Source organism: Kryptolebias marmoratus, linkage group LG10 (assembly GCF_001649575.2).
Source record: "Kryptolebias marmoratus isolate JLee-2015 linkage group LG10, ASM164957v2, whole genome shotgun sequence".
NCBI classification, from domain to species: Eukaryota; Metazoa; Chordata; class Actinopteri; order Cyprinodontiformes; family Rivulidae; genus Kryptolebias; species Kryptolebias marmoratus.
Window position 1 is genome coordinate 20,362,528 of NC_051439.1, and position 21,702 is coordinate 20,384,229.

Here is a 21,702-nt window from a genome sequence, read left to right on the forward strand (position 1 = left end):
AAACATCAGCGCTCACTGGTGGAACAAGTAGTGTGACAGGAACAACAACTTCTGCAACTGGTGTTGGGATCTCTTCAACAAATGCTGCAACAAACTTTGGAACATCAGGGCCCAATGTTGAAACCAGCAGTGTGACAGGAACAACAACTACTGCAACTGGTGTTGGGATCTCTTCAACAAATCCTGCAACAAACTTTGGAACATCAGGACCCAGTGCTAGAACTAGCAGTGTGACTGAAGCAACAAATCCTGCAACTGGTGCTGAGACATCTGTAACCATTGGTGTAACTAATAGTTCTGATGTCTGTGCCAACTTCAACAACTATAGTGACACTATTACCTTCCTTGAAACGGTATGTTCCTAATCTTAAAATATGACCAAAAACATACAATTTTACGTTTGTTGTCGCATTCAAGTGAGCATCTGTTCGTGTGTGTTTACTGTGTTAATAATATTTACTTACATCTGTATGACCTTTTAGGAGAATGTTTCTGATGATTTGAAGAAGGTGATCCTCCCTTGTGTTTGGAAGTTTGCTCTGAGGAGCAACAGTAGATCTGAGGCAAATTTGTGGTTTGACGTTCGGTTGAAAAACTACTTGAGATTTTTGACGAAGAGTCTCATCAGCCCTGCTGAAGTACAGAACGCCTCCTGCTTTGCCTTCCAGAGATTGTAAGTCTTTTTGTCATAGTCATAAAGTTATCTAGAAGAATTGAACACAACTCAGTTTACATGATTTTCTTTCAACAGAGTGTCTTTTCTGGGAAATAACTTCATGTACACCAGTTCTGATTTTGGACGGGAGGATGTGTATGCCACCATCAGGAGCTATTTTAACGATGGTAAGAATTTGTTTTCAATAGTGCATTTTTCAAGACCTCAGCTTAAATTTTTACAATGTTTATGATTAAGCACTTTATTCACTTGTCTTTATTTATATCTGTCATATTAGCACATAAATGTTGTATTATTTGAACATTGGTAAAAAGATTTGCTGATGACTCTCTCTTCTATCTGCAGGCTCTGGAGTCAGATGCTACAATCCCAATGATACAGAACTCAACTCTACCTCCTGGTTTGTCGATTACATCGGCAGCTTTGTGACTTTTATCACTCTGGATGATATCACCAGCTTTGTGTCCGCCTCTCAGGTATGTTCTCATTTTATATTTGTACACATATATAGTTTACATATATGTGTTCAACCCTTTCCTAATCAAGTAGCCATGTAAGGGAGAGCAGGAATTAGACATTTTTGAGATTAACCCAAATAATAACCCAATAATATATCCTAATATGACCTTGAGGTCAAGGATGATCTAAGGAAGTGTTGCCAGCAATTATTGGTAATCATCATATGGTCAGATGAAATGCAAAGTCAGTACATTCTGTCAATCCAGTGTCTTATTGTGTCCTTGGTTTTACCAAATACCTAAACCAATTCTCCTCAAGTAACAATTGTCTGTGCTTACCTGAGTTATTAATATTTATTTATGCATTTGTCTTTAAAGATTGAGGCATTCCTGGAGAACAAAGCCAATCTGGAGCTTTTCAACAACAGAGCAATTTCACAGGATGTAATAAACTACTACATCACACAGCTTTTCACGTTCAACCCAACATTCAGCCTTTTGAAGTAAGTATCTACCATTTCACAAAAACACACACAAATGCATTAGTGAAGTAAATTAAAGCCACTTTACCTAATAAAATACCTGTGTGCACACAAAGTTAGGTAATGTGTCCCTTGTCTTTCAGTCTTCCTGGTATTTTGTTGTGCTCCCCTGACATCCCAATTTCGGCGTATTCTTCTCTTAATGAAGCTGACACCATGGTCATTCTGGACAGGAGGAAGGAATTCTGCAGTAGAACTGTAGACCCTGAGGTACCAGCCTTAAAACTCAAAGAGTTCCTACACAGAAACTTCAACAGAGTTTAAAAGTTCTGCTCAGCAGCTGTCTCGCTCAGAGCAAGAAGCTGGAGCTGCCGGCCTCCATATGGTGGCTGAAAGATATTACACATAAGATGCTAATAAAAACATTGTTAGCTTTAGCTCTTGTTCTTGTTTACATACAAGCTATCATGATCTTTGCACCAAAACTGAGGAGTAAAAAGAGGAGTGAAAAGTAGTAGTTTAGAATTCTCAATAACCATTGTTTCAAAAGACTCCAGTAGATAATTTTTTTTAGAGTAATCTTTTAACATTATTCTGAAATATTTTTTTGTTGGAGGAAATTGATTGTTGTGTCATAGATGCGTGCTCAAGAGTTTTCACACTAAATTATTTGCAGTAAATTAATGCCAGATTTGTTGTCTTCAATAGGTAAATGCTGCTTTGGCGTCCAACCTCAAAACCATCACAGACCAAACATTTGTAAATCTTGGGAATGCCTCATCGAGCCTGACCAAAGCTCAGATCTCTTCAGTGTCCTCGCCAAAGCTGGTTGTCTCGTTGTCCACTCTGGGCTCAGTGACAACATGGAGTCAGGACAAGGCCACAACCATCGTCCAAACCATCACCACCTCAGGCTACCAGGTAGGATCTTAGATTTAAACTGTTATAAATGTAGATTGAGATAAATAAAACTTTTTAAATGTTTCATTTAAAATAAAGTGTGTCAAGTTAAGAGAACAAAGTTTAAAATGGATGAAAATGTGATCGGCAGATCAACAGTGCAGCCTCCCTGGAATCCCTCGGCTCTCTTGTTGTTGGACTTCCTTCAAAGTCCATAGAGAAGATCACAGCTTCTGAGCTTCTCACTGCCTCCAAAAACCCCATCCTTGTTTCCAACATGGTGGAAGCTCCAAAGGTTCTGCAGGGAACATTTGTCAAAAAGGTACAAAGTTTGCAGGTTATCATAAAGATAAAAAATACCAAACAATATCTAAAGCATATGATTGACATTAAAATGCATTTAACTACTCAACAGATCATTTCTGTGGACTCAAGTCCAGCCAAAGTGGTGCTGAATGTCCCTGACGTCTTAGCGCCTGAGATCCCACCATCTGTGCTGGTATTTCCTAAGGGGCCTGCAGACATCAGCGTGTTGAACAAGAAGACGTGGACACGAGATCAGGTCTGTGCTTTAGTGTTACTGTACATGCTAATATGTGGACGTATATTTCAGTTGTTAAAAAATTACATTCTGTGTTCATTGTTATTGCATTTCACCCAGAAATTAATTTACAAATTGGTTGAACCTCTTTATTTTTTTCTTGTTTGTTTAGTCCAACATGTTCCTTTGGACTCTGTCTGAAACAGACTTTGACATTGAGCAGTAAGTGAACAAATCCTGCAGCTGTTTTTTAATTCAACTTGTTTTTCTTCTTTTTCTTTAAGCATATTAACTATTTTTGTGGTTTTGTAGGCTGTCCACATCTGTGCTGCAAGGCTTCACATGCACATCAGTGCAGAAAATGACAAGAACTAAGATCAAGCAGCTGGTCCGTGCATGCAGGCCGAGGAAAGGCAGAGCCAAGGTGGAACTGAAAGAGCCACAGGTATAATCTACAAGAATCTAATAATACTTTTATTAAAATTAAATGCAGAGTAACAGATGGTTGTAAGAAGTAAATCATAAACAGAATGTTAACCTCAGAGTTAGGATTCTCTAACAGTCTATAGATATTCTCCTCTTTTATTCAAATGAGAATTTCCCTTGTTTCACATTCTGCCATCTTTACTTCCAGCTGACCTGCATGTACAACCTGCTCCAAGGAGAACTCAGTCAGAACTTCACAGATTATCCCTCAGACATGCTTCTGTACCTCAGGTAAGTCTGAATTGAACTCAGGATGTTTCTGATTTAGAAAAGTAAAGATTTGTTTGCTGATTTTCCAACTCTTTTTAATGAATTCCTTACAGCACTAAGGATGTCCAGAGAAGCAACTGCAGGTCCTACTTTTCTGCACTGGGTGCTGCAGACTTCATGGTGGCCTCCAGTAGTTTGAACAAAGGGCAACAGCAGCTCAGTGAAGCCAAGACCTGCTTGGTGAGTGCCAGTAAAATGAAGAATGAATGAGAAAGACTGCAACATGTAACAAATACATGTTTTACTCATAAGAACAACAAATAATACTAATGAGTGTCACTACTTAGGCTGTAGTGGTAGTTTGATGGAAGAGCTTTACTTACAGATTGTATGTTTTATTTCTTTAGGGTATAAATGGCTTAAGCCTGAGCACTGACAACCTGGAGGTTCTGGGGAGCATGGTCTGCACTCTGGACAGTTCTTACATAGAGAACTCGGATCCTCTCATCCTGGAAAAACTCAAAGCCTGCAAGGACTTCACTGACAGCCAAATCGCTGCTATGGAGAGGCTGCTGCTGTCTGGGAACACAAAATACGGGTACAAAAACCAAATCTAGTTGTTCAGTCTGCAAATTAAAATTGAACTGATGTTCTACTATTTTGGGTGATTTGTTAAAAAATACACAAGAATTTATTTAGCCTGGAGCTGCATTCACGGTCAAGACAAGCAGCTAAAGTAGTTATTTGGTCATACATGCTGCCAAACATTGTTCGATAGTAGATATAATCTAGAGAAACTGTATTTTCAATCAATTGTTGCACGCCTTTAACAGAGCCCAAATCACCGTCTAATACTTATTGTTTTTATTCTATTCTTCGATAGTCATCTTTATTACCAATATCCTATTTTTGGTAGCAAAGTAGTTTTTAAAAGTTCAATTTTCAATTTGTAGAAATGTCGCCACCTGGAACCGGCAAACACTAGAGGACCTGGGAAATCTTCCTCTGTACTTCACAAGAAACATCTGGGGTCACTTCAGAGCTGTATGTCTTTGTTTCTTTTTTCTTTATTGACAAAATTTGATGTAATAATATTTATTTGAATTTTCCAATTCAAAAATATTACATTTTATTATCATTTGAGTGAAACTGTATTTAAAGTTGTGTTTTGTTTTTTTTCTTCAGACAACAAAGAAAAGATTCCTTAAAGGCTTCATGCCAAATCTGAGGAAAGCAAAGACTCAGAAGAAGAAGCTCAAGAAGCTGTTCAAACAGGTCACCCCTCTTGTTGCAAGAAGAGCAGCAGGTAAACATTAGTTTTAACACTGGAGCTGAAACAGTTCATTTTAAAATGAGTACTTTTTGTCACTATATAGCTTTGTATACTGTGTCATAAAAAGGTTAGTTCATGTGGGCTCAAGTGAAAATGATGAAAATTACAAATTAGGAGATAAATCTTTTTACAAAACAAATGATCAGTTTATTATATTTATCAAGTGTTGCTAAAACCTCCATAATCTGCTGCATTAGCTTTCACAGCGATCTCACTAGCTCTGGTATTTTTAGGCTGCACAGTGGGCAACATCACTGGAGTTACTGTCAGCGATCCTTCCTTCCCCTTCGGCTACGATCTGACTCAGTTTGACCTCTGCCTGGACGTTCCTGTCCTGAAAGAAAACCTGAATGCTATCTGTGAGAAAGTGGATGATGACGACTTCCAGAAAGTCATTCTGGAGAAACTCAACCAGGTAATTTTGGAATATGTGTAAATTTGGTGGATGAGGGGAAAATGTGTTTCCTGGATAAAACGAACCCAGAGAGTTTAATGACAAACCCGTCATTTTATTAAGTTGGAACTTACAAATCTGAACATTATTGTTTGTACACATAAGATTCCAGGTCCATTTCAACACATTTTATATGCTACTACACATTCTCTGCACTTCCAGGCATACCCATCTGGAGTCTCTGATCAGGACGTACAAGTGCTTGGTTCAGTGTCTCGTGTGGCGTCACTTGATGACATCTCTAAATGGAACATCACTAATGTTGACACCCTGGCAGCTCTCATGAAAACTGAAGATGGAACCTGGGACCCAGCAAAGGTATGAGGATACAGACTGTAAAAACTTCAAAATCTTTAAGGTTCTCAAACTTGTACATGAGTATAATTTCTTGACATGCTTTCCTTCATGTTGTTCAGAGCAAAGAAATCATCATGAAGTATCTGAGTACCTCTGGGAACACCCTGGGCAGCACTGAGCTGAATGTTATTGACTCCAACCTGTGCTCATTAGACACCAGCACACTGAGAACCATCACACCAGACAGTATCAAGTAGGTGTCAGCAATTGAGGAGTTACAACAATATTCTCAGAGACTATATATTTTTCTTTTCTAACTCCTAATGTGACTTTAACTTTCTCCTCTTCAGGAATGCCAAACTTCTGAATGTGGCAGCATGTTCACTTGAGCAGAAGAAAGTCCTGTATGAGATCAGCAACACCTCCTTCAGTTCACTAAGTGGCAACCCACAAGACTTTTACAATCTAATTAAAGGCTACCTAGGTGAGAATACTTGGATCTACTATTTCTAGCTCTTTATTACAGAACTGTTCTCTAAATTGGTTTATCTTTCCATGCTGTTAGGTGGAGCTCCTCTGATGGACATTGTAAAATTATCAACACAAAACATCAACATGGACGTTGATGTCTTTAGAAGTCTGGATCCTAATGTGATAACTGTAAGTATACATAATGAGAAAAACAGCACGGCACATAAATGTTACTAGGATAAGAGACTACAGTAGTTTCTGCTTTTTCTACACAGGGTTTGACTGTGACCGACGTCCTAGGCCTCATAGGTGAACATCTACCAGATCTGAAGCTGTTTGAGAACGATACTATGATTCAGACGTGGGTGAACCTGCAGCTGCAGTCAGATCTGGACAAACTGGGTGTGGGTCTCATGACCAACAGGACAACTGCAGAACCCAGCACAAGCTCCAGTCCGGGCACTGCAACTAGCCATGAGGCCACAGTGCAAGGTAAAAACACAAAGCTTCTGTGTGTGTTAAGTGACATTACACTTACATTACACATTACACTACCACCCCTTTGACACGACACAGCCATTTGCATTTGAAGAACAGAAGGTTATGTGACGATATCACAACTGTTTTACTGTATCACTTTAGAAACATGTCACAGCTTGTATAATTATGCCTGTCCACTTAACTAGTATACTACTTGGTAAACCTCAAACTAGAGATGTTCTGCTCAAAGCAGTATTGATCTTTCAAAACAGAAGTACTGCAGTGAGATATTTCGATGCCTTTGTGAAGCTTTGTTTTGTCACTCGCAGGATTATCAAACTCTCACAATGTTTCTAAACCACTGACTTATTATATTAACAGTCTTTGTTATAAACAACCACAATTTCTCTAAACTTTGTGGGCTTCTTGAGAGAAGGAAAGGGGTCTTCTCCAAAGCTGCAGAGGTAGTAACATAGAAGAGGAACACACCAAAGAAAAAAACTAATAATCACTAACTGCACAAGCATTTCCCAATCTTTTGTATTTTGGACAATCTTTCACACCTGTATCTCTACTAAAACAATCTTTTATGTTGGCACAATCACACAAAAACACAAGTATATTCAAAATATCTTTAAAATAAAGAACAGACAAAAAATTCAAGATGCTCATACAGCCTTTATTGTAATACATAACAGTGCCTTCCTGTTCAGGAAGCTTCAGTTTCTGTCTGAGATTGTTCAGTTCAGGTGATGCTGTTTACAGCCACAAGAGGGCGCTAACTCTCTGTATCTCCTCTCATCTGCAGGAACCACCAGCAGCCCAAAGACAACACAAGGTGAGTGCATATTTTCACTCAGTTCGATTCTACTCTTTTGACCAGATTTCTCTTATTTATTTAATTTTTTATGTGGAGTTCTTCACAATATTTTTCATATAAGTCATGATAATTTAAAAAGCGGATTGTTGAATCCTAAACGTGTCTGATTTCCAGCTTCGTCCACGAGTGGAGGACAGAAGGTTGGACCGTCTCCAACATTTGTGGTCTTGTCTGTTTTGCTGACGGCTTTGTTGCAGATTCTTCGACTACCAGCTTAAACCAAACCATGACTTCAGCAACTCAAAAACCAACAATGATTCAGTCATTTTTTTCTTTAATTTTCACATGTTGATTTTTCTCTTTAGATCTTTTTTTTGTTTTTTTGTCAGTTTAATCAGTACTTCATTTTATTGGTAAGTTGTAAAATCATGTAACTTAATTTATAACTAATTTACAAAAGCTCAAGCTTGTTAGAATGTTGTGTTTTGATTTATTGATTTGATTAACTGTAACTGATATTTAAAGTTAAATATATTAAAAACTAAATAACTAAAACTTTTAACTTTGTTGTTGGGTACTAAACTATTTTCTAAGTAAACTGCACAAAACTCAAGGTTTCAGTAAAATGTAATATGCTTAATATGTATTGATCTGAAAAGTTGAAACTGCTGTTATCCAGTTAAATATATGAAACACTGTAGTGCATGTTTGCTTAAACCTTTAAACCTAAAATATCTTAAACTATAATCCTTTTCTTTGAATTAATAAATTTTCACTATTGCATCTAAAATTCTTGTGTGTTGTCTTTCTGAGCAGCCTCTGTGAACATATATGCTGAAGTTCTGCACCGCCTTCGCATCAAACCTGTTGATATTTAGCTTATTTTGTCAAACTCCCCATCTAAGTTCAGCAAGTTTGTCTGTTGATATTTGCAAATTAGCACCAGATTTATGCTAAGTTTTAAATATGAAGTCAAAGTTTTACCTTCTGGAAGCAGTTCTGGGGTGACTGCTGCAATAATTGTTCATCTTGATCAAAGACATGAGCTTGAGTATTAGATTAAAAAAAAAAAGTAAACGCTTTGACTACAAGAGCGTTTTGATGCTTTTAGCTTTAACAGTTCAGCTTCTTCAGCAAATTTCCTCAAAGTCACTCAACACTCACTGTGTTTTTTTAGTTTTATTAGAGTTACAGTAAGATGCAAACTTGTCAAAACAAACAACAAAAGAAAAACAAAACTAATTTAGTGGTTTACTTTGACAATAGAAGCTAAAGCAACAATTTCCACGATGTTATTTTGAACATAAACCTCCTTAATAACATATGCAGACAGTTATTCTTAAAAGATTACTGAACATTTCACAGAAAAAATACATTTAAACAAATTTATTTAGGTTTATTTAGGCTCAGTTCTGCAAAATTCACACACTTCAACAGAATCAAATTTTATTTTGTGTATATTTTTTTTCATGCAATAAAAGAACTTAACATTTTGGCTCAACATGGATGTTTGTCATTTATGCAACATAATAAACAAGCACAGCCTAAAATTAAGAAACACTGTAGAAAATGAAAATATCTCAAAAGATACAACTGATAGTTTATAAACAATAAAATCATCTCAAACAATGAGTTAAACCATTAGAAACATTTACTGACGTAAATACAATAAAGTTTGTGTTTTATCCTAATAAAAGTGTTTACTTTCCTGTTTTAATATAATGACTGTATTTAATAAGTTTATTATTAAGATCCAAATGATTTAACAAAAAACATAAGAACAAAAATAAGTAAAATGTTGTTGCAGTATTCATTCTGTTTACAAGGTTTTTGTGCACTGCAGTGTAAGAACTTATTTACTAAGAGATGAATGTACATATAGGTACCCAAAAGGAAAGATTTTGGTGTCTTCTTCTGTACGCGCAGATAATCCGTGTGGCTCGTTTCCCTGCTGGTTCATGTGTACATCGAAAGGCCCAACCACTGGAAACAAACAGAGGAAGCTTTATATAAACAATTCAGCTCATATTTTATCATTGTTACATTCTTATTCTGTTTTAATCTGACTATAAAATGACATTTAGTTTAATATCAGACAAATTATAAAGCTTATGAAAATGAAGATAAAGTGTGTGGTAGGTTTATCTGAAATGCACAGCTGTAGCAAAAGAAGAATATTCTCTTAAAATAAATAAAGTGTTATTCTGGTAATACAAACAGTCATTTATTATTAACCTACATATTTTTTATTTTTATATTCAATAATTTTTCAAGTGTATTTATTTATGTAAATCTTCCTTTTTTGAGTTTGAATTTGAGTAAAATTATATTCTACATAAATTTATGTAAAGCAATAGAGGAAAAGTTTATAAAAATAAACAATAAGAAGCCCTAATTACCTCAGTCTCATCAAGCTTCATGGATTTTCCATCACTTATCCGTTGGAAGATTTCTGTTGAGTAACACACAGAACATAAATGATCCTCATCCTTTGTAAAACCTTAGAGGTTAAACATTTTTGTACAGACGGCAGCACATCAGTCGGCCCTTATTTGTGTCTTCACTCACTCAGCATGCAGTCCAGACGGAGCATGAGGCTGATGAAGCTCTCCAGAGTCATGTGACCAGAGGAGGCACCGTAACGCAGAGCCATCAGGTTGAGAATCTCATCGCTGGTTTTTATTTCTGAGAAAAACACACAATGTAAAGAGTTTATCTCAGTTTGATCTAAGATGTTTCAGAAACCCTCCTGAACATATTCATGTGTTAGGTTAATAAAAGTCCAACTGTAACCTCTGTTTAACCATTGAAATGATATTTAAATCCTTGGTGAATCTAAACTTTCTTACCTTAAGACATAAAAAAGAATGTTGTTATTTGTTTGGACATCATAAATTAATTGCCATGGAGGCTCTTAGCTCTTACACCTTGATGATTTTTTTTATTAAAACTTATCTATAGTTGTATATTGAGGGCCTTAGACTTGTATTTTTATATTGCTGTTTATGTTGCACATAGAAAATGGACAAGCTTTCTCTTCAACTTTGAGTTTTGTATTATTCCAGAAACAAATAACTCACTCAAGAAAAGAGCAAACCCCAAAAGACCTTTGTTAACTAGAGGTAAATTTCACCACTGTTAGTGGGTATCCAGTTTTTATTTTAATACTTATGAGTAAATTTATTTAAATTTTATTCTAGTTCAAATTTACCTGAAGCTATGAAGGCGTTCCTCAGCTCACTCAGTGACAGTGTTCCTGTTTTGTCCGTGTCAGTCAGGTAGAAAATATCCTGATAAAAGAAGAAAAAAATACTTAATGCAGATAAACCAATGTGCCGATTTATTTGAGCTTCACTTCATCTTTTCTACCTTGTATTTCATGACTTTGTTCCACAGACGCACAAATTCTTCACCGTTCAGTTTCCCTGTAGTTGATGACTTTAAAATGCACCATTAAGGAAAATAACTGCAGCTGGTAAACTTACCCCTAATATCAGAAATGTGTCTCATATGAAAAAAAGAGTTCACTTTCATACACCTTAAATTTAGTTTTATGTAACCACAGTTAAGTTCAGGGTTTTCCGAGTCTTTTCAGGGTTCCTGTAAGACAAACTGTGATGTTATTATCTGCAGTGTGTGAGTTATGGTCCAGTATGTCAAAGGATATGTCCATCAGTGCAACCATGCTGCGACATGCATCAATGCTGAAGCCTCCAGACTTTAAATCCCCTGTTAACAAAGCCATATGTGTAATTATTTACAGCAATAATTTAGACAGAATCAAAAGAATATACATGATCACTGTTTTTTAGGTATTGTTTATAGATCAAACCTTTCAAGATCTGTTCATTCAGAAGCTTCTGCAGCTGCTCAGCATCCACCTCTTCATACTGAAAAATGAACAATTTACTTCAAACTAGCAGCATCTCACATACAAACATTCATCAAAAAATAAAAACATAACTTGTGTTTGCCTGATAAATGTCTCTTTATTACAAAAATGTTCCTTATATCTGTTGGTTTAACTGCCATTTGATGCTCTTTCTTGTGTCATGTTTGAAACAAGAAGAAACCTATATTTGTGAAAAGTACTAAAAGGTGAATTGTTTTTTTTTTTTTGGGGGGGGGGACTTCACTAAAAGAGTGGAAATGCAAACATATTCTTTAATTGTATTATATGCAGTCTGTAGTAACCAGAGATGAGTGGTATAAATCGGCTTGCAGGGCTAAGCCCTCCCTAACTATTACAATAAAGATTTAAAAGATAAGAAAATTAATGAAAAACTAGGTTTAAACTGATTGTTTTACATTTACATGAAGTCTGAACAGCATCATCACCAAACAGTCACGAGAAAAACGCAGAACCCTTCTAAATGGGCTTGTTTTTTACAGCCCAAACACTGCAGAAGATTTTATCTATAGCTCGCTGGGTGAGTGATTGACAGGTGTTAGGCCACACCCCCTTAAAATTGCGTCTCATTCAGGCTAATTGTATTCGGCCGAAATCTTCAGCCAATCAGAGTTGACGTAACGTGACGTCACATCGGGGCAGTTGGCGCACTGCGGATGGAGCAATGGCGACCGTTAGCAAACATTCGGTGGATTCTTTTTTCTTTTTCTTTTTCATCCCTTTTATTTTGCGAATTTGTGAAGAAACCTGAAAGTGAAGAAGCCGAGGGCACAAAAAAAACGATTTTTAAATGATAAACGGAAAATTGTGGCTCTTGTTTCGGCGAAAGGACGACGGGCTAACAGTGTTAGCATTGTACCCATCCGGGTATCTGCGGAGAAGGATCGGTAGCTGAACCGTAACAGCTGGAGTTTTTTTGTATTATTTTAAGGTATGCACATCTCAAAACACATCACACGTTTAGTTAAGCTCACCAGTATTAAATATCGGTTATCATTGTGGTTATGAACCTGTTTTGATTTGATTGTGTCAAGAAATTCTGTGCAGTTATGGTAATTACAAGTAAATTTCAATATATGAGTTGAACATTTTCTGACTTTGTGTTTGAGGTTTGTTTGTTTTGTTTTTAGACACTCTTGTTGGTAATATCATTGTGGTTAATTGGACATAACGCTGCATAAGCTATTATTGTAAGCTTCGCATGTTTTGAGTATTTTGAGATATATGTTCGGGACTCTTATTGTGAAGGGCCGAACTCCGTGTATGTTGGATGCTCTTATTGGGAAGAGCATACTACTACTGAAACACTGGACATGGCAGCCATCTTGAGACCGGTGTATATCTGTACTGTTTACTGTTTTAAAGTGAAACAATTACATGTATTTAAATTGACGTTTCTACACCTTTTTTATTTATAAATTGTTTTTTAAAAGTTGGTTAAGTTTATAGTTGCAAATCATTTTTAGGATGTTTTGAGAGTTTAACAAATCCAGTGACACATTACGTTGGGTTTCTGTTGCAGAATTTTTAATATTTTTCCACAACAAAATGTGTTATTAGGTGTTTTTATTAAACAACTCACTCTTTTTAAAAAAGGACAGAATATTTGTCCACAAAATTTATCCTTAACTTGAATTAGTGCAACTACCCTGAGTCTAAATTTTTACTTTCACAGAATGAAAAAGAAATGATTTATTAAAAAGTCAAGTTTGTTTTTATTGTGATTTGAGTTAAAGGAAATTACCTTGTCTGAGAACTGGCGGAAAAGTTGTTTTTTATTTTCGTTGTCTTTCTTGTTCTTAATTTTCTTGACCTGTAAACATGGCAATAGAGTTCAGTTAATCACAGCAAGATTTAAAAAGACAACAAATTGTTATCCAAATAAATCTGTTTTTACAAACTTTCTCAATTGACTCATGCCGGTGGTGACTAGAGTTTTCACTGTGAAGAAAAACAAACATTCACACAGAATTAGTGTCTTCATTATGAACTCCTTTATGCAGGTGTTCTGATTGTTGAGCCTAAATAAATCTGTGACTTAATGTAAACATACTAGCAGTGAGTGTCTTCCCTGGAGAGGATGGTGAGGATGAAGGAGGCCGTCTCGTTTGGGTTAAATGTTGACGGGACGATAACGTACTCTCCTGCTTTCAGCAACAGGAATTCCATTACCTCCCGTGCGTTCATGTAGGTCTGAGTTTGAGCGATGGGTGTTTGGTTGCTGAAGAACGAGGCCGGAAACTTCCCGTTGTGCGTTTTGTACTGCAGGAACATACCAAAGTTCCAGGTTCATAACATCGCTGCTGTTTTTGGAATTAGAAGAACTGAGATTAAATCGTTTCTTACTTGTTCAGTGATCTTGAAGGGAATTGCCAGAACAAAAAAAGAAAGAAAGAGATTCAGTAAGTATGGATATTAGACTAAAATGAGAACAATAAGCAAGAAAAGAATCACTGAAAATATGAAACAAACTCATAACAAAACTTAGACCTGCATCTTATCCAGCTAATACCAGATCTTTAACATTTTACTCAGATTGATTTAAATTTGTCTGCATTTCTAAACAATTATTCATTGTTAGTTGTTGTGATTATTTCTTTTTACACAAGCAAAACAAATTTTTAGGCAGTATTTTGTTTTGTAGCATGGTCGCACAAATTCTTGTAGTTCTAAGTCTGACAAGTACGACTGCTTTCCCTGCACATGTACATAATAAACCATTTTTACCTGGAATATAGCTAACCCGATGTGGAGGCTTTGCACCAGACGTCTGTTCCTCTTGTCAGGCTTTTGCATGAGAGATACCAGGATGTTTTTTGCGTCATTGTTCTCTGAAGGTTTCTCGCAGACTTTGATGCGATACTGTGGATTTGTCCAGAAACTGCCTGAAATGCAAAAAAAGAGGAAGTGTGTTCAGTTAATTCTACAGATCAATTAGGATTTTGTTTCATTGACTTTGGGGAGGAGCAGAGCAAAGTTAAACTTCAGTTTTAGAGGTGAAAGGTTTCAACTTTTTTAAGTTCTTGAGAAATTTGGGCTAATAATAATAAAGCTTTTATATGATCTGAGTTCAATCCTTAGTTGTTTTCAGTTTAGAAAGTATAACACTCTAAAGAAGAAATTCATCAACTGGTTCTGCCTGAAAAGTCTGCAAACATCCTTAAGAGCAGCTCAAACCCAAACCTTTGTGGATGAAAATTTTATTACTGAGTTTAAAGGATGTTTGGTATTTGTAGTTTCTGATTTCCATATGATATTAGGATGTCATGGCCAGGTTGATGGTACGTTTCATTTAGATTAAGCCAAAAGGACAGTTTGTCAAAAAAAAACTTCAGTAGCCAGTTTACCTAATATGGATGGTTTTGGTCTGTGGGAAGTAACTGGAGTCCCCAGAAAATGAAAACACTTATGCACAGGGCACATTTCTTTGTGGAGTTTGTGTGAAATTATGAAATGTTTGCAATATATTCTAACTAAACCAGCTTTCATTAAGTTACAGTTTAGTTGATTCAGTATTAAACAATATTTAGTGACACCAAGAATTCATTCTTCTGACTTCGGTTGTTGTGCACTTATGTTCATTTACAGGCAACTGGACATTACACGAGTGTCATGTAATGATATAAATACCTTTGTTTTTGAAGCAGCCTCCAGCTGTGGTTCCTGCGACCCACCGTCCTTCATACTCAGATGTCTTCCAGTGACTGGACGAGTTTTCATCAAGGAAGTCTGGACTCATGCCACAGATGTCAATATCGCTGTAAAACTTGCAAAAATCTTCCATGGTCATCCTAATCACATTAGGTAAATTTTATTGTTAATTTTTTAACAAGCTCTCAACACGTATTACAGTTTTATAAACACTCATTTTAAAAAGTCAAAAATCACATTTCATGAGGAAAAATGTACATTCATAGTATAGCATGTTTTATTAGAAAGTAATTTCTTATCATCTTATTAAATTTGCTTACCAAAACTCTCCATCATCAGCCACTGAAAGGCACTTTTTACGATCAGCAGAGCTCAGTTTGCCACAAAGAGGATCTAGAAAACAGAAAGAGATGTATTATCATGCGAAAACTATCGTATGGTAATTTAACTTTAATTTGTCATTAGAAAATAATCTCTGAACCCTGTCTTTATAAATCTAAGACTGTAAATACCGATCACTCCAGTCTCCATTCCATTCTCTTTTGCCCCAGGGGTTCCACAGGCGAACCAGGTTCACAACTTTTCCTTGGCTCACAATCTGATCGGATATCATTAACAGAAAAATACTGATTTAAATGCAGGATGAATGTTATCAGGATGCAAAGTCGTCTATTAGTTTAATACACTTTGTGTGTGTAAATATAAGAAATAACATTAAGTCTTTAACTGTTTCTCTATATTATTCTAAAGCTTAGAGCTTACTCCAGACTACATGTTTCACATAAACGGCAAATGTACTGAACATCCCATGTTATTACAGCATTAAGGCACGTTTCACATGTGCATTAAGAAACAACAACAGTGACCTGCTTATTTTACACTGAGCTGTTGGTGACAAGTTGGGTCTTCATGAGGGAGTTTCCAGAACGTCTGGAAACGTTAGAATGGGTTTCTACACCCTCTCTCATGTGTTGCAGGATTTTTGAACTTGTTTAAAAGAGTTTGCGCAACTAATTAGCTCTCAAAATAGTCAGAGTTGTTGCAGGTGACTGGAACCTGTCTTAAACCCTTCTCAATTTGTCTCACTGCTCTGGGACTGTTGGGTACTGTTTGGTGAATGCCATTTGCAAGGGAGTGTATAAAATGTCTCAAAGTTCCTAATTTTCTTATGTGAGTTGCGGAGGCTATCAGTATTGTCGCTATTTGCAAACCCTGTACATTCAGTTTGATTGCAGTAAAAGAAAAAAAATTGCCCATTTTCTTGCAATTTTGAGTCACTAACTAGATGGCAACAGTCGCAGCCCAGTGAGATACTGGCTTTAGGGTAATACCTCTTTGGGCTGTGTCTGTTGGGAACTAGTTGGAAGCTGGAACAATCCAAAATCCATCTGTGTGTTAAAGCAGTATTATTAGTTACCTCCAATTTAAAGTGCATTTACCTGTTTGAAACCTGTTACAGTGTAGGCGTGTCCTTGGACCAATCCATTTGGTAACACAGTGTTGGTAGACGTCTTCTAAAAGTCAAATACATTTACAAAGACGTTGTTTAAAAGTATAATTGATGATAATAAAATGCAGAAACTGGTGTTTTAGTGGTGTGTATTTTTTTAGCATATATTCAGTTTGGTTAAATGGATTAATATGAAGAATTAGGAACTCTGTTAAGCAGTGGAAGCTCAAATTAAAACAAAATGCAAACAGTATAAGATAAGAAAATAGTGTCTCTGTGTGGTAATTTATTTTTTCTTACTCCTCGATGTGTGCCACAACTCATGAGTGTCTTGGATTCTCCAGCTCTGCACAGCAACTTCCACAGATTTGAAGGTTTGGACAGCGGGATACACATGTGGACGCCACCGGTGAAGTCCCTCATAGCCTCTGCAGGAGTCCCAGAGGTCATGTCCATGTAGGATCCGCACACCCTGACATAGGTGATATATTATATTTTGCACAAGAATTAGTTCTAATGTTTGAGAAACGATATACTGATTTTTGTTTTTGTTTTACTAACTTGGCGTAGGCCTTTTCCAGCAAAGGAGGCCAGAACTCGTTCTTGTCTTTGGAGCGAACAAAAATAAGTTTCCCATTGATTGTTGGCAGCTTGTCATCAATGATGACATCCACCCACCGCCCAAATCTCCAGAACTGAAAAGGTAAAAAGAAAACATGTCTGAAGACGTGTCCGTTTTGAAAAGAGTCAAATGTTTTCTGTTTTTGAGCCGTTCAAACTTGTGACAATAAAGTGCTGAACATTTCTCACTTTACCATTTTATATAGAAGAAAATCTAATTTTCAATTTGTGTTTAAAAACAATAACTGGGTGTGTAGTTAGTATTTACCCTGAAATGAAACAGTCCGCAGTATTTCATATCAAACATTTGCTCAAGAGGAACAACTTGTTTTAAGATGTTGGGCTGGAACGTCAACGCTCCAATAGAAGCAAGAAACCAGCAATTTCCTGTTAAAATGTTAAAAAACACCAAATTAGTGAATTAAATATGATCCATTGAAACTGTCAACACCAAAAAAAATTATTTACCAACAAGTCCTTGACCAAAGTCGAACCTGGAAATGCCATCAAGCACAAATGATGGATTTGGAGCAATTTCCTGAAAATGGAGAAGAAAAAAAAAAGTATTTGTCCCTCGTTAAGGAATTGTGCAGCAGTTAAGAAATAAAATTAATGCAAAAAAAAATAGGTACACAATAACAAAATTAACTACAAACTAAAGAGGTTGCATTTTTTAATGCAGTGAGTGCTAAGTGCCAATGACTTTGAAAATTGCGAAAGAAGCTGAAACTGAGTTGTTAAAGCTAAAAGAAGCAGAATGCTAGCTAAAAGGAACAAAATAACTAAAAGCTATAACTGGCAAAGGGCTAGCTAAATGTAGAAAAACTTGCTGAAAGATACAAAAAGTTAGTTATAAGCCAGAAGTAGCAGAATGGTAGCTAAAATCTAAAAATTGTGAAAGGCTACCTGAATGCTAAAAGTAGCAAAAGGCTAGCTAAAAAGCTAACCGTAGAATAATAAGACTAAAATAGTGCAGGTTTGCTGAAGCAGATTTCAAAGAGAACAATATTTTACAGGAATTAGAAGGATCTAAATGCATTTCTATGGAAGAAATGTTTGTAAATTAAGTTAAATGGTTACAAAGAAGTGATAGCTCCCATCCCCTGAATTAGCTGAACGATTGGCTATATGAATGACTAAAATACCATAAAGTATGTAGAAGTTGTTGGATTATAAAAAAAACATAGGAAAACAGTAGTGTGAATGCTGAGTTGCATATACACAATCAGAAATGTGGATCTAAAAATATGCCGCTGTGTTAAATGTTAATATTAAATATGATTAGTGATGTTTACTCACTGCTGGTCTCAGCCACTGCACTTGGGCCATGTCAGTGGGGCTCAGGATCCCCTCACCGATGGACTTCTTGTCAGGAGGGAACATGTCATCAACAAATCTAAGATTTCTGATGAGGCAGTACTCTTTCATAATCTTGTAGTCTTGTTGGAAGAACCGATCTGGGTTGGTGAGAGTCCCATAACCGTCTTTTTTGTGACGGGCATTCATGATGCTTTGGCAAACACCTGGAGGAGGCATCGCTGCTGTTTTCAGGTCTGCCTGCAAGAATTTTCAAACACTAAATGTTAGATTTTTTTTTTTTTTTTGGAATCTACTAGTGAATTGAAATGATAAAAGCAGGAAGAAATGAAAGCATAAATGAAGATTGCTCCTGGACAACATTTTACGAACCCTCCTAAAGTTCCTAAGAAGCTTAAAACAAAAACAAGCTTTGGTAATTGGGTTTACATGAGAACTAAGGGTGTGGTTGTTTTCAAAAATTCTTACAGCTTGGTTTAAAGGGTTTTAGCAGGAAGCCGTAATTGTTTGCAGAACAAGTCTTGAGCGAATCTGGTGCCAGAATAATTAGCTCAGTCTCATCCGATTTAAACTGCAGAAGATTTTGGGCCACTCAGCACTTGAGGTTGAGGATGCAGTCATTCAGGAAGTTAAGGTGCTCTGGGTCATTAAAGTTAAAAGTATAAATCTGATACTAACCCGGTTTTAGAGGTCTAATAAAAAAAACAACAAGTACTTTAAAACCTCTTCTTTGTCTTTTGGCTGTTCTTTTATCAGGGGTCGCCACCTACACCCTGCTGGTTAGCAACACCTGGGTCCTGACCAGTCCGATACGGCAGTCGTGTGTTTTGGAACGAGTTTTACCCCCGTCCTGATGCAACCCTCACCAATTATCTTGACTTGGAACCGGCACCAGAAGTACGCAAAAAAGTGGCTGGTTAGTACTTTGAAACTATGGGCTGAGTACTTTCAAACATAGTAAATATTATTCTTATTCTATGAACCCAAACAAAAGCAGCGGTTTTAACACTTTGAGAAAATAAAACTGTTATTTTAGTCTTTTTCCCCACAACCAATAAAACCAGTCAGGACAATAAAGAAGTTCATTAAAAAAAAAAAAAAAATGTTTTATTATAATGATGCTTTTAATTTTAGCAAAAGATATGTTTAACTTGGTTATCATTAATATTAGTATCCTGTTTTTATCATTGCATTTTATCCCCTCTTTTACTTGTTTCCAATTTACATTTTGATACACAAAAAAATACTTTGTTTGCTATATAATGGGTCACTTTTAAATCAGAAAAAATACAGTTTTAAATGGATTTTCTTCCCTGTTTACTAATGAAAGAAGTAATTGAAATAACAATCAGCATGAATTGAGCCAACATCATGGTGTTAACAATTATTAAAGGGAAAATCTTACCTGTCTGAAAGTTGTGCTGGTGAATGGAGGCTGGTTGGCTCAGCAGGTGTAAGTCGGTGTGAAGTCACACACATATGTTCATGTGTATATATAGTACCTGCAGATCTGATGGCTCTGCTGAATTGGTGAGTTGCCAAAAATTTTTACATGCAGGTGAAAATTTCCTTGTAATTCCCTCCTCTTGATTTATATTCCTTGGAAAACCTCTAACGTTTTCAGACTTGTTTCTGTTTCTTTATTATTGTTGTTGTTGTTGTTAATGAGTGTGTTAAAACAAAAAAACAAGATAATCAAAGCTCTCAGCTCTCTTTCTCAGAATACTGAAGCCAAACAGTTTCAACCGCCACAATTGAAAGTGAGTGAGCAAACTATCCAGCAGCCTGAAAACATTTCATTTACACTTAACCACAGCTGATTCTGTTTTTATGAGCTGGTCTTTGTGGAACGATGTTTAAACAAGAAACAAACATTAAGACAAGCAGGTTTAATGTTGATACAATGAGGAGCCGTGAGTGTTTAAGTTTCCTGGTTGGCCGTGGCTGTTGGATCCCCATGACCGTTGTTGCTTGTCAGAACTTGCAATTCAACAGAAATCCTGGCGCAAATTACTGAGATCTTTGATTAAAGAACACTCAATCATACAACTTCTTAAAAATATCTGGTTACAGCAAACAGAGAGGTTGGTGTCTGAACCTCATAAATGTCGGTTTCCTAGAGTCAGTGGTTGTCAACCCATCCATAAATCACACACAAAAACGTCTGGGACCTAACCAAAGGTCATCTGCGTCTGTCTTACAACAGCTTCAATCTACAAAATTTTACAGCAGATCATGCAAACACCGTTGTATAAATCTTTATATGCCAGCAATTTTGCATTACTTGGTTACTCACATGGAGTTCTCTGGAAATTTGCAAGCAAAAATAGCAGGAGCCAACTGTAGCACCTCCTGGGACACTACCGGTGTTATTTCTGTAGGAATAACCGTGTAATATGAAATTGACAGTGGTGTAAAGGTTCACAAAATATCACGGAAATGAAAAGAATAGCACAGCAATTACTTTTTTAAGATGGGAGTTGAGCATTTGGTCTTGGTCCTATTTGGATGAGCTGTCAATTAAACGCTTTCTCCAAACTGAGGTAGTTTAAAACGCTATCTACAACAGGTAAGATGTTATTAAGGAGATGTTTAAGGGTAAAGCCCATTTTACTGCTTGTCCCAATACTTCCTGTGACGTAGGGAAGGGATGGAGCTTTTTCAGCAGCACATTTAAAATCCAGTTATGAGCACTTTTAGCTCATAACTCATAATGTCTGGAGTTTTTTGTGTATTATTATCAAGCTTCCTCATTAAGTAAAAATGGTAACACAGATGACTAGTTGTAGATGAATACTTTAACCACGTTACCTTAAGACCAAGTAAGCACTCAGTTAGTTCTATAATTAAAATTTTAAAAAGAGTTTAGATTCTGAACTGGGTTTCTGTGGAGTTATGAATAGTCAGCATCTTACCTGCAGCAGGCACCATTCAAAGCAATCTCAGTTTTGGGAATCGGGGAGAAATTCTCCCGTGGGAATTTGGCTCACAGCTAGTTCAGCTGTGGTTACTTCCAACGCAGATTTCTGTCTTAAAATGACTCAAATCTCCAAAATTACAAAGTGGTTTGTGTGAACTCGGTTTTACCTTCACGCCACCGTCTACTTTACATTATGCTGTTGTTTACACACAAATCTGTGGTTAT

The 21,702-nt window shown here is 36.4% G+C and overlaps 2 protein-coding genes across 2 annotated transcripts; one reads left to right on the plus strand and one right to left on the minus strand.

Moving 5' to 3' along the window:
* On the plus strand, nt 1-8,398 carry LOC108246992 (mesothelin-like protein). The gene is made up of 24 exons (XM_017434813.1): nt 1-353; nt 483-673; nt 752-843; nt 1,022-1,152; nt 1,513-1,637; nt 1,760-1,886; nt 2,325-2,537; nt 2,668-2,838; nt 2,932-3,078; nt 3,230-3,279; nt 3,370-3,502; nt 3,692-3,774; nt 3,867-3,993; nt 4,161-4,351; nt 4,707-4,797; nt 4,939-5,059; nt 5,320-5,501; nt 5,703-5,858; nt 5,957-6,090; nt 6,188-6,321; nt 6,403-6,497; nt 6,584-6,800; nt 7,597-7,626; nt 7,783-8,398. The coding sequence occupies exons 3-24, from the start codon at nt 777-779 to the stop codon at nt 7,884-7,886; spliced, it is 2,829 nt and encodes a 942-aa protein (XP_017290302.1). The 5' UTR covers nt 1-353; nt 483-673; nt 752-776; the 3' UTR covers nt 7,887-8,398.
* A 374-nt stretch (nt 8,399-8,772) lies between these two features.
* On the minus strand, nt 8,773-20,109 carry LOC108247006 (calpain-1 catalytic subunit-like). Its single transcript, XM_017434830.3, is given in 23 exon segments — nt 8,773-9,591; nt 10,008-10,060; nt 10,177-10,293; nt 10,820-10,898; nt 10,978-11,045; nt 11,275-11,337; nt 11,441-11,498; nt 13,263-13,331; nt 13,420-13,459; nt 13,572-13,780; nt 13,865-13,876; nt 14,246-14,403; nt 15,149-15,309; nt 15,490-15,543; nt 15,545-15,562; nt 15,682-15,767; nt 16,609-16,683; nt 16,920-17,091; nt 17,181-17,314; nt 17,509-17,627; nt 17,709-17,778; nt 18,540-18,797; nt 19,963-20,109. Coding segments are annotated over 22 exon segments (2,079 nt in total). The 5' UTR covers nt 18,777-18,797; nt 19,963-20,109; the 3' UTR covers nt 8,773-9,564.
* Between the last annotated feature and the right edge of the window lie 1,593 nt (nt 20,110-21,702).